Source organism: Poromitra crassiceps (genome assembly GCF_964638095.1).
Source record: "Poromitra crassiceps genome assembly, chromosome: 20".
In the NCBI taxonomy this organism is placed as follows: domain Eukaryota; kingdom Metazoa; phylum Chordata; class Actinopteri; order Beryciformes; family Melamphaidae; genus Poromitra; species Poromitra crassiceps.
The window spans coordinates 28,062,147-28,082,146 of record NC_139637.1 but is presented as its reverse complement, the minus strand read 5'-3'; the positions used below and the strand labels follow the sequence as shown (position 1 = coordinate 28,082,146).

Here is a 20,000-nt window from a genome sequence, read left to right as displayed (position 1 = left end):
TTCTATCTATTTAGGCTAATTTGGATGCTATTTGTTATCGAAATGTACCTCAATGGATGCTGGGAGATTTTACATGTGTGGCTTTGTGCCTGTCTGCTGAGGGAGTGAGAGAGAGAAAGAGAGGGGGGACAGAGAGTGGAGAGTCCGCCACATAGAACCGGCTAACTTTTTTCCATCAGTCATTCACTGCTATTTAAACACAAATATTGATATACACAGACTGAAGATTGTTTCACAAGCGAAAATAGCATTATAGCGACCAGAGGAGGCGGTCGCTCTGATTGGTGACAGTTCTGCTCTTAAGAAGCGCAAAGGATTATGGGAGTTCATGTTCTTGTGGGAAGCTTCTTACTGTACAGTTAAAAACGTGGTTTAGTGATGTTGTGCATATGTTTTGATTGCATTATGTGGTATTATGGCAATGTTTGTGTGGCCAGGATATGTTTAGTTTTACTATCAATGTAGCCACCACGACTGAGACTGTTAGTGTGTTTGATCACCTCTGGCCGGAGTTTCTGGAAATGTTAGGTTAAAAGTAAGATATCTGTGTCAGTCTGCATTCTTCCACGCAAACTTGCCACAATATTGTTTGGGGAGGGTTAATTATAATTTTCAAATCGCTTCGGGAGGGTCAAGGAAAAATATATTTTGATCAGGGAAGGGGCACAGCTTTTTATTTCAGAGCACACCAAATTCCTCCAGTGACCCCCTTTCTAAATAACGAACGGTCCCTTATCACAGCTGTTCCCAAACCCCGGTCCTGCCGACAACGCCAAATTAATTATTTTATTTATTTATTAATAAGGGGGAGGGGTTAGGCTGTCTGGAGCCTCACTCTCCTGCATGCTCCCTCACAGCCTGGAGGGGATCAGGATAACAGAGCGCAGCATTCAGCAGAAGAGAAGGGAAAACGACGGGGAGAGGACAGAGGGACCAGCGGACGCGTTAACAGGAGACAGACAACTGAGCCACACTTACAGATAAAGCCAGTGTGGCCTCCTACACTGTTGAGTTGGACCTACAGACAGAAAAACCCTCTGGTCATTTCAAAACCCTGCATATCAAGAAACAGGAAACAGATCTCCTCGTCTCTAAGGGTTACAGGTTAAAGTTTAAAGGTGAAAGGTCGGGCTCTCACCTCCTCAGCAGCAGTTTGGGATGGTTTCTGTTCTCCAGGTTCTTCTCTATCAGGTCGGCCAGCAGCTGCTTCAGAACCATTGTAGCATATTCCATACGACCCTGAAATATATTATTTACTCATTAATAACAGACAGACAGGCAGGCAGGCAGGCAGACAGATGATGAGACAGACAAAATGGTGTAGGAAACAAAATGTTAACCTTGGTGAAAGTAGAAATCCCCTTGTCAGACAATGAGAAATGTATTTTGAACTACGTGTGAAAGCGCGGGATGGATAATATATATAATTTGACAAGTTTGGTATTAATTCTTGAGGGATTGTGGTTGGTTTATAATTTTGTGTTTGGTTTCATGTCTTTTGAAAGGATGGTGATATTGTTTCTCTATCTCTTCCATATGTACTTAATTGTTAATTAATTCAATTAGATGATTTTTGTCGTGTTTATGTGATTATAGTGTGTATATAATAAGAATGTACGACTGTATGTGTGGTATGTGGACCCCACGAAGAATAGTTAACAACAATAAATTGATTCTGGTTAAATATCTCATTCACTTCATTTTCCAAAAAATATGTGATTACAAACAATATTCTCATTTTAAGGCATAGCTACTATGTGTGTGTGTGTGTGATCCTGTACAGAGTGATCATGTCAGCAGCTGTCTTTGGTCAGCAGTGTGAGTGTTTCTCTCTCCCTCCACACAGAGACACTGAGGAACCAGACCAATCAACCTCCAATCCAACCCCAGAGTCGAGTGGTTAAGTGAATGTGGTGTCGAAGGTGTGGATGTCAGTATGTCCGAAGAAACTGTAGGACAGTCCAGATACACTGCTACTCTGTTAGAGCCAGAGGAGTAGATGCCTGTGGATACTAATGTGTTATTGTACGAGGCAGAGCAGTAGAGACTCTATAACTTTTCATTCCCTCAAAGCCTGTTGTCAGCATATTCTCCTCTCCTACTGATTCCTTTGTAAGTCAGTCCTATATGAACATATCCTTTCCCTTCGACTTCCCAGTAAAAGCAACCAGTCAGACCATTTCTTCACAGCAGGTGTTTCCAGCAGTCAAATCTCTCTGAGTGATCAGGATATGTATGGCTCCTCCAGTAGCGGAGCGTACGCCGGGGCAGAGGGTGCGGCCGCCACGGGCCCACTCGTCAGGGGGGCCCATCAATTATTTTTTTTATTTTTTTTATTTTTTTTATTTTTTGCAGGCCAGGCCACCTGGCTGGCAACCTGTGTTTTTATTTTTCTTCTTCAGAACAAGCTTGTCTGTAAAGTGGCTTCACTGTAGTCTTTCTTGGACATAATATTACTTGGCTCAATGAGTGACAAATTGTGTTTTTGGATATAGGGGCTATCAGCTATTTTACAGTTGTGACTTAAAATGACTTTATTTAATAAAGTCAGTGGTGTGAGTCTGAGAGGAATTCAATCAATAGACAATAACATTGGTGTGTTTAAAATGAGATATTCCACTAAATATGGCTAAAACCGATTCAAACATGCAAAAAAGGCACATTTTTCTTCGCGGCCTGGCAGGCCCGGTTCTACGGGGGTGCAAAAGCATGCATTGCACCCTTATTTGTCTGCATGCTCAGTTGAAAAGTAAAAAAAATGCTACAGCTGCACACTTACTGTTTAAACTTGAATTATAGTTGTTGTTTTTCTTTGTTCTTTGATGTGATTTTATGGCTTTTTGGCACCTATATGTAACCTTTTAAGGTTGAGATAATTGTATTATCATTATATGGTCCAAATATTTCAGTAAAGCACTTGAAACACTTGAAATATTCTTGCTTGGGTGGTATCATTCTACTTGAAATGATGGTCAAATGCATTATTTTTAGTAAAATAACATGTCAAATTTTTCGGGCGGCCGGCCTTTGGCCGGGCATCTGCACCCCTTCCTATCTAGGATGCACCCCTAGTCATCTTGTTCTGGAACCGGCCCTGTGGCCTGGCCTGGCCTTCAAAAAAAAAAAAAAATTTTTTTTTTTTTTTGATGGGGCCCCCCTAAGAGCTTTGCCCCCTCTGGGCTGATAGGGTCGCTCCGCCCCTGGGCTCCTCCCTTCACAGCTTCTCCCTGACAGACAGACAGACAGACAGACAGGTACCTGCAGAGCAGCCATCAGCAGTGAAGCCACGTTGCCTCTGTCTCTCATGGAGAAGGAGCGCTGGGCCTCCAGAGTGTGGATGAAGTTGAGCAGGAACATCTTGTTGTTCAGCAGCTGACTGAAGAGACGCAGAGCCTTCTCAACATTTGCTGGAGACTGACATGAGTGAGACAGACAGGGAACATGAGTGAGACAGACAGAGAACATGAGTGAGACAGACAGAGAACATGAGTGAGACAGACAGAGAACATGAGTGAGACAGACAGAGAACATGAGTGAGACAGACAGAGAACATGAGTGAGACAGACAGAGAGGAGGGAATGTTAGAAAGAACATCATCTTATGGCGCGTTTCCACTGCATGTTACCGGCTGGGCTCAACCCAACTCGATTCTACTCTACTACAGTAGTACTCTGGTTTCCATTGGGTTGCCATTTAATACTAGTACAAATTGCAGTAAAAAAAAGTCAGTAGTCGGTAGAAAAAATGTGTGTGGCTACTAGATATGGTGAGTTTGTGCAGGATGTCCCGTGTCGCACAATAATGACGATTCTCTTTGACCAATCAGTAGCCTGCAGTGTTTGCACGTCACCTTTTGTAAAGTTGTGGACCAGTTTGTGCATGAATGACATCACTGGTCCACAACTTAACTCAAATCAACTCTCAACTGTCAAACCAATCTTGGAACCCAGAGTCTATTTTTATTTGAAAAATAGACTCTGGGAGAGCCCTACCGTTTTTCCCGGCTTCCTGTACAGCGCGCCTCTCCTGCCACCGTCACTTCCTTTTCCGCGTCCGTGCTCCTCGGTTTACAGTCTAAATAGCAACTTGCACCGCGACTTTACAGTAATGTTCCACTGTTATTGTAAGATGAGTTGACGTCTTCTATGCAGTGTGTTTCTGCTCTATGCAGTGTGTTTCTGCTCTATGCAGTGTGTTTATGCTCTATGCAGTGTTTATGCGTTAAAGGGATAGTTTGGTTTGTTTGAAGTGGGGTCCTATCAGCTAGTGAGATACACTAACTTAATTAGGTACAGTGGTCTTGAAGCGGGGCGCAGCGTCTAACGAGATCCGGCACCAAGAGCAGCAGCCTCACCAGCTTTTTCTCTCTCAGTACTGGGGGTCAACAACTAAAACGTAATTTAGCCACCTCAAACAACGCCCAGTCGCCCACCTAAACAAATCGATATCTGTGTACATGTACGCTCTATTTTGAGAATTTTCCGCGCTTTACTTTTCCGCCAATCAGTCATTTCATTCGGCACTGCTTTTTCTCCCAACCGTATCACTACCGTATTCCTCCGCTAAAAGCCTGCACAGAGCCGCAGCACTGGATTACTCCGCAGTTATTTGGGGGTATTTTATTTCTCTCGGTTTGTTAGTGAAGACACAACAAATAGAATACACAAACGAAAATATGAGTGATTTTGATAGCGAGGATGATATGCCATTCACCTTGGTGACAAGAGGATACAATTATGAACCAGAGAGAATATGAAGAGGAACTTTTGCAGAGTGTGAACAGGCAGAAAGAGAGATCATGCGCCTGCTGCCTAAATGCGGGGGTGCCCTGGCTGCAGACCTTTTTCACCATTCCCAGGATAAATTGGGGAAAACGTCCCAGACCAGAGAGGCCAGGTGACTTGTTGTCTCTAAAGTAAGTCAGTGTTTTATCTCTCTTCTAAGCCTTCCTGTTTTGTAAACCGCAGCTCTGTGCTCTGTGCTGGCTTTTAGCGGAGGAATACGGTAGTTGTACGGTTGGGAGAAAAAGCAGTGCCAAATGAAACTGCTGTTTTGCGGAAAAGTAAAGCGCTGAAAATTGTCAAAATAGAGCGTGCATGTACACAGATATCGATTTGTTTAGGTGGGCGTTGTTTTAGGTGGCTAAATTACGTTTTAGTTGTTGACCCCACGTACTTACAGAGAAAAGGCTGGTTTGGCAGTGGTTTGGCTGCTGCGCTGAGTGCGCGGTCTCGTTCCACAATGCGCACTCACTCCTGAACACTGTACCTAATTAAGTTAGTGTATCTCACTAGCTGATAGGACCCCACTTCAAACAAACCAAACTATCCCTTTAACGTTATTAGTGAATAGCTGAAACGGACGCGGAAAAGGAAAGCGGAAGTGACGGAAGAGCCACCGTCACTTCCTTTTCCGCGTCCAATCTGGGTTCCCAGATGGCTGTCAAACTAAATGAATGTCTGCAAAACTGTTTAGTTTTTGGATATGTGTGAGATCATGTGCAAAATAAATCAGCATTGTTTTTGTTTTTTAAAGTTGCATTGAAACAACAGGAGACACAGCCATTGTAGATACACTAAGCCTTGCCTTAAGGTGTGTGTGTGTGTGTGTGTGTGTGTGTGTGTGTGTGTGTGTGTGTGTGTGTGTGTGCGCGCGCGCGCATGTGATACGTACGTCCAGCTCTTTGAGGACGGGGTGTTCTTCAATCCCGGGGAACATGACTCTCATGGTGTAGGTCCGATACTCCAGGAAGGGAATCTTCACTCCGTCCATGTCATTGGTCAGTTCCTGGATGTCTGTTTGCAGCTCCGCAAAGGCTATAGACAGGTAGAGAGACAGACAGGTAGAAGAGACAGACAGGTGGAGAGGACAGGTGGAGAGACAGACAGGTAGAGAGACAGACAGGTGGAGAGGACAGGTGGAGAGACAGACAGGTGGAGAGGACAGGTGGAGAGACAGACAGGTAGAGAGACAGACAGGTGGAGAGACAGACAGGTAGAGAGACAGACAGGTAGAGAGACAGACAGGTAGAGAGACAGACAGGTGGAGAGACAGACAGGTGGAGAGACAGACAGGTAGAGAGACAGACAGGTAGAGAGACAGACATGTAGAGAGACAGACAGGTGGAGAGACAGACAGGTGGAGAGACATACAGGTGGAGAGACAGACAGGTGGAGAGACAGACAGTTAGAGAGACAGACAGGTGGAGAGACAGACAGGTAGAGAGACAGACAGGTAGAGAGACAGACATGTAGAGAGACAGACAGGTGGAGAGACAGACAGGTGGAGAGACATACAGGTGGAGAGACAGACAGGTGGAGAGACAGACAGGTGGAGAGACAGACAGGTGGAGAGACATACAGGTGGAGAGACAGACAGGTGGAGAGACAGACAGTTAGAGAGACAGACAGGTGGAGAGACAGACAGGTAGAGAGACAGACAGGTGGAGAGACAGACAGGTGGAGAGACAGACAGGTGGAGAGACAGAGAGGTGGAGAGACAGACAGGTGGAGAGACAGACAGGTAGAAGAGACAGAGAGGTGGAGAGACAGACAGGTGGAGAGACAGACAGGTAGAGAGACAGACAGGTAGAGAGACAGACAGGTAGAGAGACAGACAGGTAGAGAGACAGACAGGTGGAGAGGACAGGTGGAGAGACAGACAGGTGGAGAGACAGACAGGTGGAGAGGACAGGTGGAGAGACAGACAGGTGGAGAGACAGACAGGTAGAGAGACAGACAGGTGGAGAGGACAGGTGGAGAGACAGACAGGTAGAGAGACAGACAGGTAGAGAAACAGACAGGTGGAGAGACAGACAGGTAGAGAGACAGACAGGTAGAGAGACAGACAGGTAGAGAGACAGACAGGTAGAGAGACAGACAGGTGGAGAGGACAGGTGGAGAGACAGACAGGTAGAGAGACAGACATGTAGAGAGACAGACAGGTGGAGAGACAGACAGGTAGAGAGACAGACAGGTAGAGAGACAGACAGGTGGAGAGACAGACAGGTAGAGAGACAGACAGGTAGAGAGACAGACAGGTAGAGAGACAGACAGGTAGAGAGACAGACAGGTAGAGAAACAGACAGGTGGAGAGACAGACAGGTAGAGAGACAGACAGGTGGAGAGACAGACAGGTGGAGAGACAGACAGGTAGAGAGACAGACAGGTAGAGAGACAGACAGGTGGAGAGACAGACAGGTAGAGAGACAGACAGGTAGAGAAACAGACAGGTAGAGAAACAGACAGGTAGAGAGACAGACAGTTAGAGAGACAGACAGGTAGAGAGACAGACAGTTAGAGAGACAGACAGGTAGAGAAACAGACAGGTAGAGAGACAGACAGGTAGAGAGACAGACAGGTAGAGAAACAGACAGGTAGAGAAACAGACAGGTAGAGAAACAGACAGGTAGAGAGACAGACAGGTAGAGAGACAGACAGGTAGAGAAACAGACAGGTAGAGAGACAGACAGTTAGAGAGACAGACAGTTAGAGAGACAGACAGTTAGAGAGACAGACAGGTAGAGAAACAGACAGGTAGAGAAACAGACAGGTAGAGAGACAGACAGGTAGAGAAACAGACAGGTAGAGAAACAGACAGGTGGAGAGACAGACAGGTAGAGAGACAGACAGGTGGAGAGACAGACAGGTAGAGAAACAGACAGGTAGAGAAACAGACAGGTAGAGAGACAGACAGTTAGAGAGACAGACAGTTAGAGAGACAGACAGGTAGAGAAACAGACAGGTAGAGAAACAGACAGGTGGAGAGACAGACAGGTAGAGAGACAGACAGTTAGAGAGACAGACAGGTAGAGAGACAGACAGGTAGAGAGACAGACAGGTAGAGAGACAGACAGGTAGAGAAACAGACAGGTGGAGAGACAGACAGGTAGAGAGACAGACAGGTAGAGAGACAGACAGGTAGAGAAACAGACAGGTAGAGAGACAGACAGTTAGAGAGACAGACAGTTAGAGAGACAGACAGGTAGAGAAACAGACAGGTAGAGAAACAGACAGGTGGAGAGACAGACAGGTAGAGAGACAGACAGTTAGAGAGACAGACAGGTAGAGAGACAGACAGGTAGAGAGACAGACAGGTAGAGAAACAGACAGGTAGAGAGACAGACAGTTAGAGAGACAGACAGTTAGAGAGACAGACAGGTAGAGAAACAGACAGTTAGAGAAACAGACAGGTGGAGAGACAGACAGGTAGAGAGACAGACAGTTAGAGAGACAGACAGGTAGAGAGACAGACAGGTAGAGAGACAGACAGGTAGAGAGACAGACAGGTAGAGAGACAGACAGGTGGAGAGACAGACAGGTAGAGAGACAGACAGGTAGAGAAACAGACAGGTGGAGAGACAGACAGGTAGAGAGACAGACAGGTAGAGAAACAGACAGGTGGAGAGAAAATGATAAGAATGAATAAGGTTTTTTTCCTCCAGGTCTGAGTGAAATGTTCTATGGTGAATAGCTGAATCGCTTGGTTTGATCAAGCAAAACAAATGTTTATAAGCATTTTACGAAAGGTTCGTATGCTTAACCCTGAAGTGGGTGTGTCTTTGGCTCTCTATTGGCCCTGATTTAAACCCATACTTTGATTAGAATACATACCAAACATAATGTGTTTTTCTCTAGTTTCTGTGTATATTACATGTAGTTTACTCACCCTCCTTGCACTCTAGCGCCACCCGGCTCTCCAGGTTGTCCATCTGCAGCTGCAGGCGTTTGAGCGTGCGGTCGGCGTCGCGCGTCTTCCTCTTGTAGGCGATGAGCACGGCGATGATGGCCACGAGCAGCACGCCCCCGCCCGCCCCCAGCCCGATGATGGCCGGCAGGGTCAGCGCGCTGTCAGAGTAGATATGGAGGGTACCCGGAGAAAACTCCAGACCACCAACCAGGATCTACAGAGAGGGAGGGGGGGTGGAGAGAGAGAGTGTGGTAGGGGGGGGGGGGAGAGAGAGACAGACATCAGTGTTACATGGGTGTCATGGTCTGGTAACGGGTAACAAGTAGACAACTGTGAAATCGCACCAATCAGAAAAAAAGGTTGTTTAAAAAAGGTTTTTCACTTTCTTCTTTCTTCTTTTTTTTTTAACATATTACGCAAATCACCAGAACAAATCCTCTGAAAATAACATCAGCAATGAATTGGTTTTGGTAACAAATCTCATCTATGTAGCCAGTGACCCAGCAGCCACAAAACTTCAATGCTGCTGCTCTGCAGGATATTACATCATCACCATGCACTGGCCCCGCCCACTTTATATTACATCATCACCATGCACTGGCCCCGCCCACTTTATATTACATCATCACCATGCACTGGCCCCGCCCACTTTATATTACATCATCACCATGCACTGGCCCCGCCCACTTGATATTACATCATCACCATGCACCGGCCCCGCCCACTTTATATTACATCATCACCATGCACTGGCCCCGCCCACTTTATATTACATCATCACCATGCACTGGCCCCGCCCACTTTATATTACATCATCACCATGCACTGGCCCCGCCCACTTTATATTACATCATCACCATGCACTGGCCCCGCCCACTTTATATTACATCATCACCATGCACCGGCGTCGCCCACTTTATATTACATCATCACCATGCACCGGCCCCGCCCACTTTATATTACATCATCAACATGCACTGGCCCCGCCCACTTTATATTACATCATCACCATGCACCGGCCCCGCCCACTTTATATTACATCATCAACATGCACCGGCCCCGCCCACTTTATATTACATCATCAACATGCACTGGCCCCGCCCACTTTATATTACATCATCACCATGCACCGGCCCCGCCCACTTTATATTACATCATCAACATGTACTGGCCCCGCCCACTTTATATTACATCATCAACATGTACTGGCCCCGCCCACTTTATATTACATCATCAACATGCACCGGCCCCGCCCACTTTATATTACATCATCAACATGCACCGGCCCCGCCCACTTTATATTACATCATCAACATGTACTGGCCCCGCCCACTTTATATTACATCATCAACATGTACTGGCCCCGCCCACTTTATATTACATCATCAACATGCACCGGCCCCGCCCACTTTATATTACATCATCAACATGTACTGGCCCCGCCCACTTTATATTACATCATCAACATGCACCGGCCCCGCCCACTTTATATTACATCATCAACATGCACCGGCCCCGCCCACTTTATATTACATCATCAACATGCACCGGCCCCGCCCACTTTATATTACATCATCAACATGCACTGGCCCCGCCCACTTTATATTACATCATCAACATGCACCGGCCCCGCCCACTTTATATTACATCATCAACATGCACCGGCCCCGCCCACTTTATATTACATCATCACTATGCACCGGCCGCAACACTTTCTCCTCAACTTCATAAGCCAACTGCAAACACGTTTTCATCTCAGCAAAGTAGTATCGTAGCACAGAAAATAGTCCCCGTCATAATGAAGAATTTGATTTAATAATAACTACTAATAACAGCCTGACTTTTCATGGTAATGATTAAAAAAATGTCTATCTCTGTATTTCAAGGTTTTTAGCTTACAATAGCAACCAATGGCTTCTGGGTTGATGGCTAAAAACGGAACATGGGAAGTCAGGAGAGCAAAGACATTGTTGATGTTATTTTTGTAGGATTTGTTCACGGTAAGCAATGCATTAAAATCCCCAGCCTGATCCTTTAACACAATGCTGGTTCTTTTGTATTAATTCATCATTTAGTTTTTAATGTCCTTCCTTTTCCTGTTATAGACTTTATTACATTCAACACATTTTATCAGCAGAAATGACAGTATGTTCGGCCACAGCTATGCCATTGTATGTGGAATGGCACTGAGCCTTTCAGGACGTGTAAAAAAGAGCACCCCCTGCTGGTGACCTAACGGAGCCGGATTTTTTAATTAGGCAATTAGGGCCGACTAAATGGGCAGAAATGGCTAATTAGTGGCGACAATTCCTCAACACAGGTTCAGCAGCATGGAGAGCTCCAGAGTGGAGGAGCCCACAGGTGAGCACAGTTTGAATCAGCCAGTGAACTCTGCTCACATAGGTGAGCAGAGTTGTAATCAGCCAGCCACTGAAGAGGACTCCACTAGTACATTAAACTTTGCTTGTTGTGACTCAAGCGCCCAGAAAAAAAATAGAAGCATTAGCATGACATTCTGTTCTTTATTGATTAATAATTAACTTAATAATTAATCAATGGTTTGTCTAGTAGGAAAGTCTTTGTTCACTAATCCTTTGAACTTCACTGTGTGTGTGTGTGTGTGTGTGTGTGTGTGTGTGTGTGTGTGTGTGTGTGTGTAGGTGTGTGTGTGTAGGTGTGTGTGTGTGTGTGTGTGTGTGTAGGTGTGTGTAGGTGTGTGTGTGTGTGTGTGTGTGTGTGTGTGTGTGTGTGTGTCTACCCTCTGATGTGTGATATCAGACCAATTACCAATGACTCCCTGTGGCTACACTTAATGACTTTCACCTTTACAAAGATCTCTCTCTCCTCCTCTCCTCTCCTCTCTCCTCCTTTCCTCTCCTCTCTCCTCCTTTCCTTTCCTCTCCTCTCTCCTCCTTTCCTCTCCTCTCCTCTCTCCTCCTTTCCTCTCCTCTCCTCTCTCCTCCTTTCCTCTCCTCTCCTCTCTCTCCTCTCTCTCCTCCTTTCCTCTCCTCTCTCTCCTCTCCCCTTCCCCCGCTCTGCTCCCGATTGGTAATTTCTCCCTATAATATCGCAATTTCAATCAAATGCCTGTAGGGGGCTCAGTCTTAAAGCCAGAGCAAAGTATCTGGTGTCATATGAAACTAGAAGACCTAAGGAATCGGTAGCAATTGGTAGCAACCTTCTCATGCTAGCATGTCAGGACCGTAGCTTACTTCCTGTTGCAGTGACAGGAAATAGGCTAGGTTTCAAATTAAGCAATAAGCCCCAAGAGACCAGTGACTTTACAACGGCTAAGAGGGCTTTACGGCACAGAACCCCTCTTAACTGTTCACTATAAAACATGGCCTCACACAACATTGTCACTTTCAACCGTCACTGATGACTACTTTGTGTTGTTCTAATGCAGGCTGCTGCAACAAGCCAGTTTCCCACAAGAACAATCCAAAAGAACCTAAAGCGAGAAAACATTTGAAAACGGTCTGAAACTAAACTAGAATTGAGCTTCAATTTGACGATAAAATCATTACAAAACGGATAGTTGTGGTCCTTGATTATGATTGGTTGAGTTGTGTTCGAAGCCATTTTTACAACTCTATAAACACACACCTGTGACTGCATCATCACAGTATTACAGCGCCAAGTTAGGCAACGTTAGCTACGTTAGTTAAGCCCACTGCCTGTAACGTTTGTCAGCCTCAAAACGCCACTGAGTGACCAAAACATTAGCTTGTTAACTATTTTGAGTCACACTCTTCCTATAAGGGGGGGGGGGCATCAGCTTTAAAATGCTCTATCTGGTTGTTGATATCTCAGCAAAAATGCGGCTAATGTTGTCCTTAAAGCTAAGCTAGTAAGAAGGGAATACTGTTTCCGGCGTAACTTTCCGGCTGTTTTTCTGGGCATATCAGATGACTTGGAGGCTTGGAGGAGTACATTGCTTGGCGGAAGATTTTATTTGTTATCAATATTGAATTTTGTTGTTGTCAAACCTGACTAGGTAGGCTATATGTAGCATCCGTTTTATAAAAGCAGTAAGCCCATTGAGGCTGTGACTTACAGTATAAGAGGTGTTTATGGCCCTGCTGTACAAAACAGTGCCAGATAAAACAATCAAATATAAACCAATAACGCTCAGGTGTTACCGGCTGGGAGGAACATGACTGGCTGGCAGAGAGGGAAGGGGGTGGGGTTAATCCCTGTCACTCACCAGGACTCGCTGTTCTCCGGTGAGATCTGGCGAATCACAAAGCAGCTGGTTCTCTGACACGGTCAGCAAGCACGGCGTCTCGCCAATCAGAACGCTGTAGTTCAGCCGACTGTTGCCGGGGGCGGGGGGGACGAGGTTCCTCCCCTACACACACAGACACACACACACACACACACACACACACACACACACACACACACACACACTTTGATAAACTAGTCTAAATAAGATAAACTAAACCGGTATAAAATAAAAGGGTATGACAAATATAGTATGACAAATAATATGATGTATTGACCAATAATTATAATATATAATGAATACTCGATTTTTTTTTTTTTTTAATAATACATTATATTTAGTAATGAATGAAATCAATACTTATTAATAATTATGTAAAATAATTATACAGTGTTTTCTATATTTAATTACATATGAATATTTTTTATTAAATAATACATTATTATATAATAATTTATCAAATAAACATGTATGAATAATTATGTAAAATTATATAAAATAAATAATGTATATAGAATTGTAATTTGATCAATAAAAAAAACAATGCATGTTGCATTTTAAATATTACAAATAACAAATTAAGATTAATATTTGAATATGACAAAATCCAGTTTATTATCACTGTTCCCCCATTGAAATGAAGCAGAGGTCAAATGTAACAGAATGAGAAAAGCTCATATTTCCATTTTATGGTAAAAATGATTAACTTGTTCAATCTCTCTCAAATCTGTTGGATGCAGTGTCTCACTTCCTTTATCCCATCATTTGGTCTAACTGATTGAGTCAGAAGGAGAGTCTGGACTGATGAATTGCTCCTGACCTTGAGGATGATGGGAGAACCTGGTTTGACCTCCAGGATGCCAGAGTTCCCCAGAGGGTCGAAGGAGGGGTTTGGGTAGTGAGTGAAGGGCGTGGTGTTCAGGACCAGCAGGGAGGAGACCTGACAGACAGACCACAACATAACATTCAAGTGATCATCTCCAAGATTTCACTTTCCTTCTCTTTGGTGACACCTATGGCGATCAGCGGTCATTGCAGGTGAGATCCAAACAGTGTTGCATAATGTGATGTTAGTCAGTTTGTTCGGTCCACCCGTAATGCATTACATTACATTACATTACATTACATTACATTAATGCTAGCAGAGACCGGAACAAAGTAGCTTGTTATCCTACTTCACACTAGCTCTGCCTACCCTCTCTGGGGTGTCTCCACACACAGTTCATCAATGGCTTCCATCAATGGGCCAATCACCATTGTGTTAACTCACTATCAGATAGATAGTGACTTAGCTGACATTCCTTTACATGAAAATCTTCAAGGTTATCACTTTAACATAACATTAATATAACATGAACTTATATATCTGTCTGACAATGTGCGTTACTCTTCCCACTGAGCTACACAGGAGCACAAAACTACTGAATGCGACCCTTGCAAACAGGTAGAACCACTACTACTGCTCTGACCTGGTCGAGGATGAAGCCGAACTCGTCGGGGTGCAGCGCCCCCTCTGGTGGGTTTGGTTTACTGTAGATTAGACCAGGAGCCAGACATGTCATCACACTGTCATTCACTACAGTGCACACCTAGAGAGAGACAGGGGGGGGGGTACAGAGAGAGAAAGATGGGGTGAGGGAAAGAGTCACCTCAACTTCTCAAGAACTGGCTCTGACTAGGGTGTAGGGTTTGTGGTGTAGGGTATCAGGGTCTAAAGATTAGGGGTTAGGGTGTAGGGTTTGTGGTGTAGGGTATCAGGGTCTAAAGATGAGGGGTTAGGGTGTAGGTGTAGGGTTTGTGGTGTAGGGTATCAGGGTCTAAAGATTATAAAGATTAGAGGTTAGGGTGTAGGGTTTGTGGTGTAGGGTATCAGGGTCTAAAGATTAGGGTGTAGGTGTAGGGTTTGTGGTGTAGGGTATCAGGGTCTAAAGATTAGGGGTTAGGGTGTAGGTGTAGGGTTTGTGGTGTAGGGTATCAGGGTCTAAAGATTAGGGGTTAGGGTGTAGGGTTTGTGGTGTAGGGTATCAGGGTCTAAAGATTAGGGGTTAGGGTGTAGGGTTTGTGGTGTAGGGTGCTATCAGGGTCTAAAGATTAGGGGTTAGGGTGTAGGGTTTGTGGTGTAGGGTATCAGGGTCTAAAGATTAGGGGTTAGGGTGCAGGGTTTGTGGTGTAGGGTATCAGGGTCTAAAGATTAGGGGTTAGGGTGTAGGGTTTGTGGTGTAGGGTATCAGGGTCTAAAGATTAGGGGTTAGGGTGCAGGGTTTGTGGTGTAGGGTACTATCAGGGTCTAAAGATTAGGGGTTAGGGTGCAGGGTTTGTGGTGTAGGGTACTATCAGGGTCTAAAGATTAGGGGTTAGGGTGCAGGGTTTGTGGTGTAGGGTATCAGGGTCTAAAGATTAGGGGTTAGTGTGTAGGGTTTGTGGTGTAGGGTATCAGGGTCTAAAGATTAGGGGTTAGGGTGTAGGTGTAGGGTTTGTGGTGTAGGGTACTATCAGGGTCTAAAGATTAGGGGTTATGGTGTAGGGTTTGTGGTGTAGGGTACTATCAGGGTCTAAAGATTAGGGGTTAGGGTGTAGGGTTTGTGGTGTAGGGTACTATCAGGGTCTAAAGATTAGGGGTTAGGGTGTAGGGTTTGTGGTGTAGGGTACTATCAGGGTCTAAAGATTAGGGGTTAGGGTGTAGGGTTTGTGGTGTAGGGTACTATCAGGGTCTAAAGATTAGGGGTTAGGGTGTAGGGTTTGTGGTGTAGGGTACTATCAGGGTCTAAAGATTAGAGGTTAGGGTGCAGGGTTTGTGGTGTAGGGTACTATCAGGGTCTAAAGATTAGGGGTTAGGGTGCAGGGTTTGTGGTGTAGGGTACTATCAGGGTCTAAAGATTAGGGGTTAGGGTGCAGGGTTTGTGGTGTAGGGTACTATCAGGGTCTAAAGATTAGGGGTTAGGGTGTAGGGCGTTAAGGTGCGTTCAGACAAAAAGTGAAGCAAATTTTTCTCACGCCGAGATTACACATACAAAGTCAATGCAAAGACACGAACAGATGCAAACACGTATGAGCGTTAAGATCCTCCCAACGTCACTGACGTCCTGCTGTTGAATCACAAAATGTAGGATAAGCTGATAGTAGTCGTCTGTGGGCTCCTGGAGCTGTATGACACAAGTCTCTTGGCATACAGAGAGCCAACAAAAAGGAGAGGACTTGGAGAAAAGTCAGCAAGGAAGTTGGACTACCTGGTAGGTTCTGAAAATATGTATCTGTTACTGTACTTTATTCTAGCCATCAGTTGTACTTTACTATGAACCAAGTTAGAACAGGCATTAGCCCCAGTTAGCACAGCTGGCTTTCCCGGGATAACATTATTTGTCTGGCGTACTTGCGAATCACTCGCAAATGAACCCATGGTCAAATTCGCATGAGTAAGACAAGGCACTTTGCGTTTGGCGTAAACGCAAAGTTAGGGTTTAGTGCAGTACAGGGTGTTAGGGTGTAGGGTGTATACATACATTAGTAGTTTCCACTCCTCCATATTTGGCTCTGACTTTGGGTTCCTGGATGGTTAGCAGGTTGGTTCCTGTTACTGTAATCACTGTACTGCCACTACACACACACACACACACACACATTAAAAATCTATATTTTCGTCAATATTAATGATGAACAGATGCCGTTACAAGTTATGATCTTTACTTGAGTATAGTCCAGTTCGGCTCTATGCTGATGATGGTTGGGTCTTCTGTGTAAATGTATTTGGTCTCAGAACTCGTCACCTCGGCCCTGTCAATCATGAGGCGGATGGGGGCGGGGCCAGAGCCAGACAGGGAGGCGGGAGTCACACATACTATGTCCCGATTGGTCCGTCTGGGAGAGGGGGCGGGAGAGACGAGGCTGATGATTGGTTGCTGATTTGTTTGTTGCGTTTCTCATTATTTACTCATTCCTTCATATGGCTGTTAGTTTGCATCCATGCATTATTTGTATATTCACTAATTTGCTCCTTCATCCATACATTCACATTCACTTATTTTCTATGTAATGTATTTTTTTCTTTCTGTTTATGAATGCATTAATTCATATACTCACTCGTTCATTCACTTATTCATCAATTGCTTTGTATATTGAACCAATTGAATTGTTTGTTAGGTCACTGACATTCATTTGTTCACTCATTCATTTTATTTATTTCATTTTACTCAGTTATTCATTCCATCCATCCATCCATTCATTTTTATAGTAGTTCATTCACTGTACTAATCCATCCATTCATGTGTTTGTTTATTCGTCAATACAGTTTCATTATTATTTATTAATTTGTTTATTCATTCATTCCTGTACAGGTGTCTTACTTGACGAACAGACACTCCTCCTTGTGGATGTAGATGGTGACGGAGCTGCCGGCGTCCAGGTGGCGCCCGGACACGGTCAGCCGGGTACCCCCCGAGAGAGGGCCCTTCTCGGGCCGGACCCGGTTGAACATAGGGCTCTGCACGGGGGGAGACCCAGGATTCAGTTCATACTAAATACTGTATGTACAAACTATGACTTCAAACAGGAATAGGTCTTTTTTCAGGCCAAACTTGGCTGAAATGCATGCTTTAAACAGGAGGAGATGGAGGTGAATAGTTAATAAATATACAGTTTACAAATTATATATCCAAAGTATTACGAGAAATACATAAACAGGCCCCATCCACAGTCAAACCTGGCCGAAACTAGGGCTCTGGAGGGGGGAGAGGTTTGGGCTAATATATAATAAATATAACATTATAATATATATGCTGCATTCAGGTGCGCCTCGGATATATCCTATTTAACGTATTTACAAGTTGCGAGCGCATGAACGGCCCTTCAATGTCATATTTATGGAGGGGAAACTTGGAAATTTCGATGATTCTGAGTTGTGACGTTGTGGGACTACAAACATGGCAGAAAGTATGTCTGAAAGTCATAGATAGATTTGTTTGAACAGTAATTTTCTACATGATGCCATGTTAAGTCAGCAGAACTGAAGGTATTTATAGAGGGAAAGACTCTCGTCTACTGTATGTTGTTACTGCAGTCAAACAGTCGCTATCTCCAGCTCAGCTCGGGGTTTAGCAGCTCATTTGTCAACAGCCTCTCAGAAGCAATCGGGACTCTGCTATTTCACATACGCCCAGGTTGGTCCCGCTTACATTAGTTAAGCCTTTACTGGCTGTTTTTGAGACCTTTGTGACCAAATTAATAATTTTTATTGGGTGAAAAAATATATTAATATATATATATATATATATCTTCCGTGACTACAGCCAACTACTGCCAACTATTTTTTGGGAGTAGTCAATGACTACTGAAATGCAGTAGTCACGAATGCCCTAACACAGGGGTTCCCAAACTTTTTTGTGCCAAGGACCGGTAGATACATGGGAAAAAAAGTCACGGACCGGTTGTCAATTTTATTGGTTTTAGTTACATAATATTATATATTTACTCACCAGGTGGCGACAAACAGCCTTTTGTGTTGTACTGTATGTAGCCTACAGTATTTATGTTTTTGTTTCAACTACAAACATAAATAAACGTCAACTTGAAACTATGTTTCAAATACCACACACAGCCTATAATATTATAGCCTATGTTTATTTAAAAATAAATAAATAAAAAATAAATAAAAATTTGGACTGGGCTCGCGGCCCGGTACCAAATGCGTTGCGGCCCGGTACCGGTCCGCGGCCCTGGTTGGGGACCACTGCCCTAACACACACACACACACACACACACACACACACGCACCACGAAGGAGTAGGTCTGTGTGGAGAGCGTTCGGTACTCAGCGCTGCAGACGCCGATGCAGAGCTCGACCGGCCCGCCAGGAGAGTGAGGGAGGAGAGCCTCCGCCATGTCACACACTATCCTGCAGGGGGAGACAGAGAGAGAGAGAGAGAGAGAGAGAGACCATGTCACACACTATGCTGCAGGGGGAGACAGAGAGAGAGACCATGTCACACACTATCCTGCAGGGGGAGACAGAGAGAGAGAGAGACCATGTCACACACTATGCTGCAGGGGGAGACAGAGAGAGAGACCATGTCACACACTATCCTGCAGGGGGAGACAGAGAGAGAGACCATGTCACACACTATCCTGCAGGGGGAGACAGAGAGAGAGACCATGTCACAGGGGGAGACAGACAGAGAGAGAGAGAGACACACACACACACGCACGCACACACACACACACACACACACACCTCTCAGCACTGATGTACTGTGATGGGACTGGGTTGCAGCGGACCCCGGCCACCTGGACGTGGGCAATCTCTCGGACCTGCAAACCCAGGTTCTCCCCCTCGATGGTCACCCGGGTCCCCCCCTCACGAGGGCCAGTCAGGGGACCGATCTGAGAGGGGGGGCGGGGCAGAGAGACAGAGAGACAGACAGACAGGTAGAATATTTAAGTAACAGATAAGGCAATGGCGCACCTGAGAAATGAGCACAAAATATTTCTATAGTCTTAATTAGCCTAGTCCAACCTGAGAGCGAAGACCAGTCTAAGGCTTCTAAAGGGGCCTATTTCTGAAGAAAATGGTGAAAACGACATACCCAAACTAAAATGCTTACTGTGGCTGAACCGCTAGGGTTACAGACAACTGCCTGACCATTTCTGAAAGGTAAGACTTTGAAGTTTATGTTCCAAGTGTCAGAATGACTCTATGTGTTACTGACCCTGAGTAACACCAGCTCAAACACAGTGGTTGATTCTCGCCTAGAATAAAAAACACTTTTAGAGTGTAAACAGTTACCTGTGGTTGTTGTATTTATGGCTAGAAACCCAATGGAGACATAGCCACAGGCCTTACCACATCCCAACTCAAAGAAGATGAAAAAATACCAAAACATGAGTATTTGGCAGTGGTTTTTGTAGGGAGATACCTAGGCGGATTTCCAAAAAGCCATTATAAAAAGTCATTTGAAAAAGCCAAATAATCTGAAATGTTGTCTTTGTCTTTGTACAAAGACAGCTATAACTTCTGCTGTGTTGATCTGATCTGAAAAAGGAAGACATGGTTCGATGCGCAAGATTCAGCCGGTTAATTTGGTATGTAGCATGA

At 44.8% G+C, this 20,000-nt stretch overlaps 1 protein-coding gene across 1 annotated transcript in view; it reads right to left on the bottom strand.

Annotated features, from left to right (window-relative positions):
- Positions 1–20,000, bottom strand: part of plxna3 (plexin A3) — a gene marked incomplete at both ends in the record, with an annotated part of 37,477 nt that overhangs the window by 16,614 nt on the left and 863 nt on the right. The window contains 11 exons of the mRNA XM_083657023.1: positions 1,139–1,239; positions 3,259–3,414; positions 5,674–5,816; positions 8,668–8,902; positions 12,896–13,039; positions 13,737–13,856; positions 14,386–14,505; positions 16,681–16,771; positions 17,257–17,393; positions 18,683–18,803; positions 19,140–19,288. Coding sequence (XP_083513149.1) covers positions 1,139–1,239; positions 3,259–3,414; positions 5,674–5,816; positions 8,668–8,902; positions 12,896–13,039; positions 13,737–13,856; positions 14,386–14,505; positions 16,681–16,771; positions 17,257–17,393; positions 18,683–18,803; positions 19,140–19,288 — 1,517 coding nt within the window. The remainder of the gene's footprint in view (positions 1–1,138; positions 1,240–3,258; positions 3,415–5,673; positions 5,817–8,667; positions 8,903–12,895; positions 13,040–13,736; positions 13,857–14,385; positions 14,506–16,680; positions 16,772–17,256; positions 17,394–18,682; positions 18,804–19,139; positions 19,289–20,000) is intronic.